Raw genomic sequence first — 12,082 nt, forward strand, 5'->3', positions numbered from 1 at the left:
AGCAAAAGAAGAGACATTCTGATTGGGGAGGAGAACTAAAATATGCAATATTGGCTGAGGGGAAAAAGAGTGAAGACGGAAGGGCTGGCTGAGGCCAACTACTGTTAGTACGTGCACAGGAGCATCTGCAAAGCTTGAGCAAATTTAATAAATGAAATAAACTTCCTCCTGGAAGCAGGGAAGACTTCAGCAATACTCGTCTCCCTCCTGATGAGAGTCTCCCTGTTGTGACCTCCCTGCAGAGAGAAGTCATTCCGCGTGGTCTCCCAGGGGTAGTCTAATTGTGCTTTCTGTGCCCTGCAGAGACACGAGAGGAATCCAGGGGAGCGGCGAGAGGAGCACGTCGGCAGAGTCCTGGGCATCGTGGCTCCCAGCATGCTCCTGTGCAGTGTCTCAGAGTCAATCTGCTTCTTTTTGGGTATGCGCCTATTTTGTTCCACCCTACCTCAATTATTATTTCAGGTCATTGTTTAGGACCTAAGGCAAAGCAAAATCCACACGTATACAGTGGTTTGTGAGTGCAATCAATAAATCAATCAAAAATGTGTTTATTTAGACCAATGGCCCTTAAACAATACAACATTAAAATATGGTAACAAATGCATATATAATAATAATTTCTATCTAATAAAACCATAAATAAATGATTCAGATAAAACCTATATTTCAATAAAATCTGTATACAATTCTTAAAAATACACCACACTTTTACTTGTTTTCAATAAACACTGCATTAACTGCCCTTAGAAATCTACCAATAGCTCATGCTATATCTAAGAAACACATCTCAGTTAAAAATTCTACAGCATGACCTCGAGTCATAATTCCATAGTTCAAGAATATTCGGTGTAGCCATTGTCTCTGCTGTTGTCTGAGTTTTAAGCAATCCAACAGAATATGCAACATATCACAGTTGATGCTCAACCCACAGACACAATTCCCTCCTATGCCGAACATTTTTGCTTTTGCCGTATTACTTATCTTACAGGGGTTGAGACCAATTCTTACTCTCAGCACTTTGTTTCTTAACAACGGACTTGGTAAAGTGTCCACATATGGGTAACTCACTTTATTACGCCACGCATTTAACATAACATGTACAGATTTTTTTCTCTCTTAGGTATTGGTAGTCATTTTCGTAGGACAATTCTTTGCCTAGTGCTTTTAGCTCACTCTTGGAGTTATCAGTTTGTACGGACTGCTGAAGCTGCTGAACTTTCATAGCAGTGAAGAGAATGTATGATGTTACTACGTGAGCAAATACCACGCAGTAGCTTACAACGCGGTCGTTACAACGACCTCGTTCTTACCACGTATGGCTTTACATCGCAAGTCGTTTCTACGACTTGTGCTAGATGGCGCACTGGACTTAGGAATCGTATAAATTACTATTCCTACTCAAGTTAGCACAACAGCAGGGAATGTGTTGGACTTAAAATCCTACACATTCCCTGGTGTTGCATGCCACCTAGCGCAAGTCGTAGAAATGACTTGCAATGTAAAGCCACGTGTGGTAACAACGCGGTCATTGTAACGACCACATTTTTACCTACCTGCGTGGTAACACCAGCGTTGTAAACACTGTTTCGCCAGTGCAGATGGTGGCCAGGTTAGCCCTAACCCTTTCTGCCCATTTTAATTCACTGTGCACAATTACATTCTTGCACCACTAAGACATTTTTTGTCCATCTTCCCCATTCAGTTTCCCCCCGAATCCTATCAGGGCTTTTGCGGCCAACATATTCCATGAAATCATATCAGTTTCCAATCTTATTGTTTGGATCATAGCAGAAAGGGAAGTAACAGTAAATACTTTAGACATTTTCCCTCCTTAGCATCCCACCTCTCTTTTCCACTAATATATAGCAATTCAGCTCCATATTGAAGTTGCGGGGGGATCATTGCTTCATAAGCTATTAGCACCGGTCTGCATGACATATCTCCAAAGGACTTATTAAACTTTTTCAGCCCGCTCACAGAGGCAATCGCCCTAGTATTTAGGGCCTCTAGGTGGATATTCCATTTCAGAGACCGCTTGAACCAAATTCCAAGGTACTTATATTCAGTAGCTACTTCCAGTCGCTCGGATCCTAAGTGCCAGTTAAATTTGCTTTTAGTTTTGCCAAAGCAAGGCACTCGAGTTTTGTCCATATTCACCACAATTTTTTTCCACCTACAGTAATCCTCAAATTTAAGCACAAAGGTATGAGAGGCAACACAAGAACGAATTAACTAATACAATGTAGTACTGAACAGATTGTGTAATCCACACAGGACTTGTAAGGTTTCAAATTTTCTTTATTCCATAGTTTGATGCTGTCACATTCACAGCCTTAATCCTCAAATTTCTCTAATTTCTTTTGTAGGCCTATTTCGGTTGGTCTAAAATCACGAGATCATCTGCATACAGGAGGCATGCCACATGCTTACCATTTATCGTATGGCTATATCCATTTGCGCGGCTAGAGTCTCTGGCAGATCAGCAACAAATAAAGAAAAGAGTAAAGGGGCTAATACACAACCCTGTCTCAACCCATTGTTCACTTGTAATTTTTGAGTTAGGGTCCCCATGGTATCCAGAATAATATGGGCCCAATTCCTCCTATGCAGCTCGTGAATTAGCCTTAAGAGGTCTATAGGGATAGCTAACTTTCTCAATGCCTCCCATAGGCGGATTCTGTGAACAAGATCAAAAGCTGCACAGAAGTCTACAAAACAACAGAATAGGCTCCCCCGCTGCTCCACAGAGTTACATGCAATGGAACAGAGCGCGAAGCAGTGGTCAAGTGCCGTTCCTTAAATCCCCCCTGTTCTGGAGGTACTATACCATTTACATCGTCCCGCTCTTTTAACATTCCCAGGATTATTTTTGAAAATACCTTTTTGGCCCCGTCTAGAAGGTTTATCAGCCTATAGGTTTTTGGCCTTTTTATCTCTCCCTCCTTTTGGGCGGCCTGATAATTGCCCATCTCCAATTTTCTGGTATAATCCCTGCATCCAGAATTCTATCAAACAACCTGTGCAATAACTCCACCCACCAATCCGGGCGATTTTTTATTATTATCGCAGGCATATTATAAGGACCAGCGGCACAGGTAAGGCTCAGTCTTGTGATTATATTTCTACTTAGTGCAAACATATCTCTGGGATCCTCATCCCCTCTCTCCCAAAGTGTTGCCTGTTCCTTCACCATCTTGACTTCTTTACCATATTTCTCCTCCAGATGGTCCACCCAAGCTTGCTCCTCCACTACACCGACCATCTTTCCCTGAGTTTTCCAGATCCCTCTTGTACTAATTTCCAAAAGTCTTTTATGTTTTTAGTTTCAATAGCCTCTATCATGAGTCTCCAACACTTTTCTTTGTGTTCTGTTTTCTGGTCTCTGATTAAGTTTTTATACCTGCGCCTTAGCCTCATCAGTTCATTATGGCTTTCACTATCATACCTTAATTTGAGGTTTCTCTCCCCTCTCCTTATTTTCGCCTTAAGGATCTTACATTCCTTAGTATACCAATTATTTCTATTGTTTTGGTTGTTTGGGGCTATTACATTTTTTGATCCTTTCCCTTTTAAAGCTACCCTTCAACACTGTACAACCTGCCCAATGATCTTCTCATACCCTTCCTGTGGGACTCTAAGCTATCACCCATTGGCTGGTTTTGCTGATAAACTGACAATTTTTCCACATGTTCCTCTGTTAGTCTTGTGGACAGTGTTTTCGGGTATTCCAACTGGACTGGGGTCACCTTTTCCCTTTGTACTACATTGCCTTTCAGTTTTAACTTCAGAGGATGGTGATCACTTCCTTCCTCGGAGGCCACTTTAAAATCCCTTATTTTATCAAAATTCCAGGCATGCATATAAATATAATCAATTGTTGGACGATCTTAAAGGTCTGATGTGCTGGTCGATCCTCGCCTACCCGTCCATTTAAGCAAACTAGGCCCTTCGAGCACAGATAGTTTCCTAGCGCTATATCCCATTTAGATCCTTTAGTTAATGGAATGTTGCCGTCTTTATATTAAATGATTTTAGCATTTCTTTGGACCATTTATCCATTGTATTTGGGTTCAATCTGTGGGTCATGTCCCCCCATGTCTTTCGAGTAGCTTTCACACAACCAATCAATGTCCCCTTTCATCCTTTTCATTTCTAGCCTATATTTCTCAGACCCCCCCGTATATACACATTAGCTATTATCAGATTTTCCTCCATAGGGCATGGGTCCCGGGGCTCCACCTTGCATGCTACTAACCATTTACAACTTACTGATCGGGGAGTTACCTTTCTAGCTATTCTAGTTTGCTTTTAGGGTAGCGATTTTCTCCTGTGGGTCGCCCTTGCTGTCCCTTTGTTGCGGGCTTAAAGACCGGCACAAATCCTTCTATTGAAGGAGTTTCATCACACAGCCAGGTTTCTTTCAAGCACACAATCTCATGAATATCTATTATTTTTTTTAAAGTATATGATTTTGAAATTTTACTGAAGCCATTTATGTTCCAGGAGTGAACCCCACGGCTGTGTGATGACCTGGTATCCTAATCTGTTTCACCTAGCCACTCTCATCTCTCTGGGTTAGCGTACACGGTTTAGGGGTATATACCCCAATTCCGTTACTCTAGCTCTCATCCATCCCACTCCCTGGATACTGTTTCCATACCTTCCTTTCCATTCAGCTCCTAGCCAATCAGCTTTATTTGTCTTTGCCCCAGGCTCGCATGATGGCACAGAAAGACTAATCTTGGGTTATCAATTGGAGTAAGTTCTAATTCTGGAACTATTGTTTGCAGAGTTTTATATAGCGCGAACTTGACTTGAATCCAATCAGGTATCAGAGCACTTTACATAGCACCAGTTAGGTTACATTAGGACACACATTAATTCTTTGTTAGGCATTCCTTCTGCAGCTCTTTCTCTGCTCTTAGTATTGTCTGCTTTTCTAAGCCAGAGTACATTAGGACTTTGGTTACCTCCTTCCTATTTTTGTTTTGTACAAACCCTACTTGTCGTAGGTCATTCGTCTCTATCTCCTTTAAGCTGCTGCATTTGGAGAAGGTTATTAATAGCTGGGATCGATTTAGGGGTGCAATTTCCTTAACCTTTTTCCCAATCCTAAAATGGTGATACTTGAAGATGCACCCATACATTTCTCCCCTCCCTCTTCTCTTTCAATATTTCCATGTTTTTACTTTTCACTTCTCTACCCCTCGCAGTTAAGCTCCCACTAATCAATCCCTGCACCATCACTTTATATTTTCTAACTGGTGGTCTACTTGGGCCAGTATTTTCCTTCTGCGAGTTATAAATACCCACAGTTGTGTACTTAAATGTCCTTTGAGGCCTCAGATGGGGCATCCACAATTCACCTCTGTAGGGGACATCCACAATTCACCTCTGTAGGAGGCATCCACAATTCACCTCTGTCGGAGGCATCCACAATTCACCTCTGTAGGGGCATCCACAATTAGCCTCTGTAGGGGGTATAGGGGCATCCAAGATTCGCCTCTGTAGGGGGCATCCACAATTAGCCTCTGTAGGGGGCATAGGGGCATCCACAATTCACCTCTGTAGTGCGATTGATAATTTTCGTATTTGATAAATGGAGACTAACAGGTATTCCAACCTCTGGATAATTTGCACAATGGGATCGTACAGAGAAGGGGCATAGACTAAACAAGAGAAGGGGACATAGCAAGCATACCTTTGGATGCCCTGCTCGTCTCAAACAGCCCCCACCTTCCAACCACTGTAGCAGCCTCCCCAGTTCTGGAGTATGCACGAGAACACACCACACCAAGAGCTCGTAACCTACATCTTTATTCATCAGAGTACAACATTCAACCTGAAACTTCTCATTATCTCATAACCTTTAATAGCCACACCTTAACACCTTCCAAATGATTACGTAATTCTTTCATTGAATCCACCCAGGACTGCGGGGTCCTGGTGCTCACAGTCCTAAGACGCTACACCCGTCATCCCAAAGCAAACATTAACTCATCTGGAGCCCCTTTCAAAGACCTGGGGAGAATTTAAATTGAGCACGCTATGCAAACCATTTATATCTTTGCCGGGAACCTATTTTATGAAAGGTTTTCCAGATTACCATGTGAATGTGCTTCTTCACTGGTGTCCTATTGAAGCCCTGTGTGAGGTGGCAGGCCTGTGCCAACCTTAATTACTTCCAGATCTGCATTTTTGGGTTCAGGCTCGCTGATGGTAGGAGAAAACAAAAAAGTGCATAGGGAGATGCCACCCTGTGACATCACTAGCCTGTCCTCTCACAACTATCAAGGGTCATGCTGGTGGAAGGGGTTAGTGCCGAGATTGCTTGCTCCACCTTTAACCATAAAACTCTAAAAGACTTCTACAGCCATGGGGCAGAACTACCCATAAAGGGAGGGTTACTACTCTGAGGCAGAGATCTAAGCATAAGCAGGTCATTATAGAGGATAGAAAGGTTCTTTATAGTTATGCTTGAAATGATCAGTCCATATGAAAGAATGTTTTGTTTTTACTAATACATTTTGACCCTCTTGGAAATCTGCAACATGCTTGGCAGACACTTTTGGGGCAATTTGGGTTTGGCAAAGTGGGAGAAAGCACCGTAAACTAGTGATTCTCCAATTGCACTAAACCTAGAGTTCTACATCATTTAGAGGTGAAAAGTACTGTTTGGTTTCCTATGGCAGAGCCTCGGCTGGCTCCGGGACTGGGAACTTGAGCAGGAAGACCATTCAGCACAGGGAATCCAGCTTCTGAACCTCGGAAAGCCACCCTGTTTAGGGCATGTCTGGAAGTTAATTTTTGCTTGCAAGGATTCCCATGCAAGCATGTCAGTCCTAAGAAGTAAACATCAGCAATAACAATGATACAAAGGGGAAAACCTCTACACGTACCTGGGACATTACTCAAAAACATCGCTGAATAGACCAAAATAAAGCGGCGACCTGCAAAATGTGGGATGTTTATCAGAAATGAAACTGCCATTTATCCCAAGCATGCACTTTAAAGCGTGTTTGGGATCATGGAAAGAGACTTACAGTATGGCAGTTCCCCACTAAAGGCCAAAGTTTATGGGCATGGCCGGACTGGGAACCCAAAGTAGCCCTGGCAATTTTGACAGACCAGCCCCCCTGCTGCTTTTGTTACTGGGTGATATATAACGAAGTGGTTCTGTCAGGAAAGTGTCAATTTCTTTGTTCAATGAAATCAATGTATCCACAACAATCAGTTTTTGGTGAAGAACATTTACGATTTTAAATGGAAGAAAAAGGTTCAACGTCACTTTTAAAGAACCAAACAGGAATACTTGGAACACACCACAAGGACAAAATATTTTTTAGTCAGAAATGACACTTTGTATTATATGAATATTATGCACACAAATTAATGAATATGGCTGTCCATAAAGCAATACAATGCAGGGCAATAAAGTGATTGAAGTGCAAGAAAAGTGACTTTGTGGTGATAAGTGAAACAAGTGCTCTACATATATTATACAAATAGGTGACATGTAAGGGCAACAGTAGTTATGCTGCACTGTCCAATTTCTCAATGCATGAATACATGGCCCAAGAATGACTTTGTGTTGGGGACAGAGAAGCTGCATGGACTAGTGTGACTGCAACGTCAATGTTTCGACCCTATTATTATTATTGTTATTTTTACTAGGTGATATGCTTCAGGGGCGGGTCTTCATCAGGACGGGGGGCAGGAAAACAATGGTTAACAGCCACAATGAATGAATGATGGGGATCCTATGATGTGAATAGTGTAGGATCCGAATTAATTCCGGTTATGTAGCACAGGTAGACCCACACCAGGAGATTGTGGTCTGAGAACGTGATGAAAAATCATTCGGGCTCCACCAGCCGGTTGGAGACGAGTTAACGAGTGATTTAGAACACTGATTTAAATAACGCCGCCTGCAAGCGATCGTTCCAACAGGGAGAGACGTGACCTGTTCTGTCCGCTCAAAGTAGCAAAAGTATTTTTTAAGACATATGTCATTTTTGGTGTCTGTTGAAGTCATTGGCACCCTTGGGGTGCCAGAAAACTAGCACTACTAGAAGGAATTTTTTGTTGTTCAGAATCACTGGTGCCCACTCAAGCTAGATTTCACGGTAATTTCGCTTCATTTTTTAGTTATATTCAGGCTGATTTTGAGTTGGGTCGTTTGTTTTTGCTGATGGCAGAAATAATTTCTCCACCACAGGGGCGGTTCAAAATCTCCCCACCTCAGTAACAGAGTTAAATCCGCTGACGGATGTTCCACCAAAATTATTGACCTTACTGTCATCTTTACACCGACTGGGCAAACCCACTTCGGTATTTCCTACCAATACCCATACCAAATGCCAAGATTTTCCTTCAAAATGTTTATCTTGCTATTCCTTTTTCACACTTTAATGGTCATGGCAACCGAACAAAGTATTTTGATTGATTTAGAAGCAGAAATAATTCCATTGCCTCGGATTAGGAGGACGACCCAGCTGCTCTACACTGCATAACTCAATGGCTGTATCCCTGCTGTCTAGCGAGCTTGTTCAGCAAATGAGCTTTTTTATGCTTTAGGCTGTGTATTTGTTGATCTTAGTAAGGCATTTGATTATGTTGATAAGCGCCTCTTGACTAAACTGTTAAATGTAGGTGCTTCTTACAACTGGGCCTTTGTCCCAATGCCAAGAGGAGCTAAAAGTAAGCTTAATCTCCACTTGGCATGAGTCAGGATGAGTTTTGCACCCTTTTTATGTAACATCTTTATGAACAATCTTCTCACATACCTGGTCCAAACATGACTGAATCCTCCGACTTTTGGCAATCAACATTTTTTTGCATTTTATGCATATGACTTGATCATATATGACCAGGTTGACATGGGCTTCTAAAGAGATTTAGAAACGCTGACAGATTTTACTATCATGAATGACGTACAGGTAAACCCGTGGAAATACACAAATAGTCACATTTCGAAAATCTGGTGGTTTTAAGGGCTATTAGACCGAGGAGAAAAGGCTTCTAGCTTCTGTCTCCTCTCATCGCTACTGAAGAATAGTCTTCAGTAATAACTTATCATGTAAGAGAATACATGGCAATAAAAAAAAGTCTTTGAATGTTGCGTCAAATGCCTTTTTGAGGTTTCATAATTGTCATAGGGGTTATTCTCTGTCTCCTCTCAAGAAAGCTTGTATTTCTGAGGTTCTTCTTGCTTTACCTTTAGGGACCCCAGTGTGGCTTCCTGTCATTAAAACAACTATGGGCTTATTTGAGATTTTGATTTTATGATGCTTCCTGGGACTTACATATTCCACTTATCTGGAGATAATTAAAGAGATGACATCGACTTAATTTTATTGGAGGCAGCACTAGAAGCAACTGCAAATTGTTTCCGTTGTAAATCGGGCTTTACCTGATACTGTTTGCACTGGATCCTTACTGAACTTGAGAAGGTTGGAACCGGTTTATATACAGTATCCAGTGGCGGCTCACATAGGGCGTGCTGTGGGGCGGGGGAGCGAGGCGGGGGAGGGGCAGGGTGGGGGCGTAGCAAACACGGACATACAACGGAACGGAGGAACGTAATTATTACGTTCCTTCGTATGCCTGAGTTTTCTACACCCCCGCCCACCACCCCGTAGCACGCCCTATGTGAGCTGCCACTGACAGTATCTATTCATTTATATTGAGTGGCTAACTTTATGACACTTCATTCATGCATTCTTGGATACTGAGACTTCTTGCGAATAATTCAAGGGCAGTCTCAATAAGGCAATTCTCACATTGAGTGGACTTATGTTACTTGCAGAAAAAAAATCATCACATTTCTGTGCATTAAATTATTTATGATAATGTTTCATTTCAGTTTTGCATGATGATATACTTCATCAAATGAAAGTGCGATATTAATGGAAATTAGACTAAGGGCCTGATTTAGATCTTGGGGGACGGGTTACTCCGTCACAGCGGTGACGGATAGCCTGTCCATTGAAATCTAAATCCCATAGGATATAATGGGATTTATATTTTGGCAGATGGTATATCCTTCACCGTTGTGACGGAGTAACCCGCCTGCTAAGATCTAAATCAGGCCATAAGTGCTACTGATGGAAAATGGTAAAATTCCCTTGTCAGAGGTGACATGCATCGAACATGTGGTCTTTATACAGAAACGTGACTCGTTGTCCTGGAAATGGCAGATGTCTGTGTAACGATGGTGCTGGACCAGCAGGGAAAAGGCAGAGCCACTGTTAAAATTGAGAAGTTCTCCAGTCAACCAAAAGGGTGTAGAAAGACAGCCTGTATAGTGAAGGCAAAGGCAGACGTGCAGCAGGGCTTCTATTGTATGCTTCTCACAGTGTCATTCTTCATCACAGGGGCTCTGACCCAGATGCCAGCAGTGAAGACCTTTGCCCTGAATGCAGCCCTGGCAGTGCTGCTGGACTTCATGCTGCAGATGTCCATGTTTGTGGCCCTGGTATCCCTTGATGCCCGCAGAGAGGAGGTGAGAACTTGCCCAACTGTTCAGGGAGATAGAGAAAAAGAGAGGGGTGGGAAAGAGACAGAGAGACCAGACATGAGGTGGAGAAAAAGTGAAAGGGAAAGAGAGAAAGTGAATGACAGAGGGATCAGTCATCGATGCACACTGAGCTAGATTGTGATCAGCGCATGTTTTCAACAAGTATCCAACATTTACCTGCAAGGATGGTTGCATTGTTAATTGAATACTGCACACTACTTTGGCTATTTCAATGCACTAAGGTGTTCCAAATCTACAGCTTTACAGTGAAAATATAGCATTGCACTGTGTACGTGATACAGCATCAACATAGCAGTGCTGCATTATTGTGAAACTAATATTCACCAATACTATAGAACATTTTCATTAAGAGTGTAACAAATCCACAACATTGCCTTAGGAACACAGTGTCAAATCCATGAGAACACTGTAATGTACCATCGCTTAGCAGTATCTCAAGGGAGGTTCTTTATAAAAACTCCAGCTCTGGTACAGGGAAAAACACCCAAAGCACTATTTAGTAAACCTGGATCTAATTACAAACTCCGCACCATCTATTGCAGGAGAAGTTTGCAACTTTAGGATGTCCTGAAGAGGTAATATTCAACCGTGGCACTACCTAGTTGGGCAATAGCTAACTCCAGCACTCTACCATGAAGCAATCCCCTTCCCATCCCTGTCACACTGTAATCTTGGACCTCTTTCAACACCCAAACCTTTGCAAACAATAGCAACCCCCAGCACTGCATGAAGAGACAATATCCAGCCCAAGACTTCTAGGGGATAATCCAACCTCAGCAGAGACTCAAAAGGCGAAACCTAATCCCAGCTCTGCCTCGAAGAAGGGCAAATCCAACACCATCACTCCGTGAAAAACATATTGACCTTAAGAGGGAATAACCCACCCCAGTACTACATCCAGGGGTATCCAGGCCCAACTCCATTGTAAGAGGGAATATCAAATCCCACCCCAACCTTCTGATCAATATCTAACCCAGCACTCCCTCAAGAGATTACGTATAAGTGATGCACCAACCATAGAAGCCCAAACGCAAACTTGGTCCCAGCAATATGCGAGGTCACTCCTCATACACTTGTGACTGTCATTCTAATTGGTTGACCTTGTAACCTATTTCTACCATCATCTCCACAGGGCAATCGGGTAGACATCTGTTGCTGTATACAATCTCAGAAGAAGAAGCCAAAGAGGAAGAAGAAGAGCTTCTTGTACTCCTTCATGAAGAACGTCTATGCCCCCGTGCTCTTGAACAGTTTCACACGAATTGTAGTGGTGAGCAGGCAAAAAGTCTATTGTCTACATCTGGCCTCTGTTAGTACGGGGGTCATACTTGGCAGTCATTAGACCAAGAATTATCCTAGTTATCAATGTCTGATATAACCAACGCTGCCTAGCTGTATTGGTATTTCTCTTTTCCTCCTTACAGTGCTGTTCCTCTTGGTGTTTCTTCTTGTCCTGATATTTATTGTTTCTCCAATTGTATATTTCTTATTTTGCTTGCCTTTTTTCTGGATGTTTAAGTTTTATTTGTTTCTTATCTCTCT

General features: G+C 42.4%; 1 protein-coding gene across 1 annotated transcript in view; it reads left to right on the forward strand.

Moving 5' to 3' along the window:
* NPC1L1 (NPC1 like intracellular cholesterol transporter 1) overlaps positions 1 to 12,082 on the forward strand; it is a 163,615-nt gene that overhangs the window by 89,564 nt on the left and 61,969 nt on the right. The window contains 3 exon segments of the mRNA XM_085636098.1: positions 123 to 418; positions 10,377 to 10,504; positions 11,673 to 11,810. Of these exon segments, the coding sequence (XP_085492224.1) occupies positions 123 to 418; positions 10,377 to 10,504; positions 11,673 to 11,810 (562 nt within the window).

The sequence above is a fragment of the Triturus cristatus genome, chromosome 11 (genome assembly GCF_964204655.1).
Source record: "Triturus cristatus chromosome 11, aTriCri1.1, whole genome shotgun sequence".
In the NCBI taxonomy this organism is placed as follows: Eukaryota; Metazoa; Chordata; class Amphibia; order Caudata; family Salamandridae; genus Triturus; species Triturus cristatus.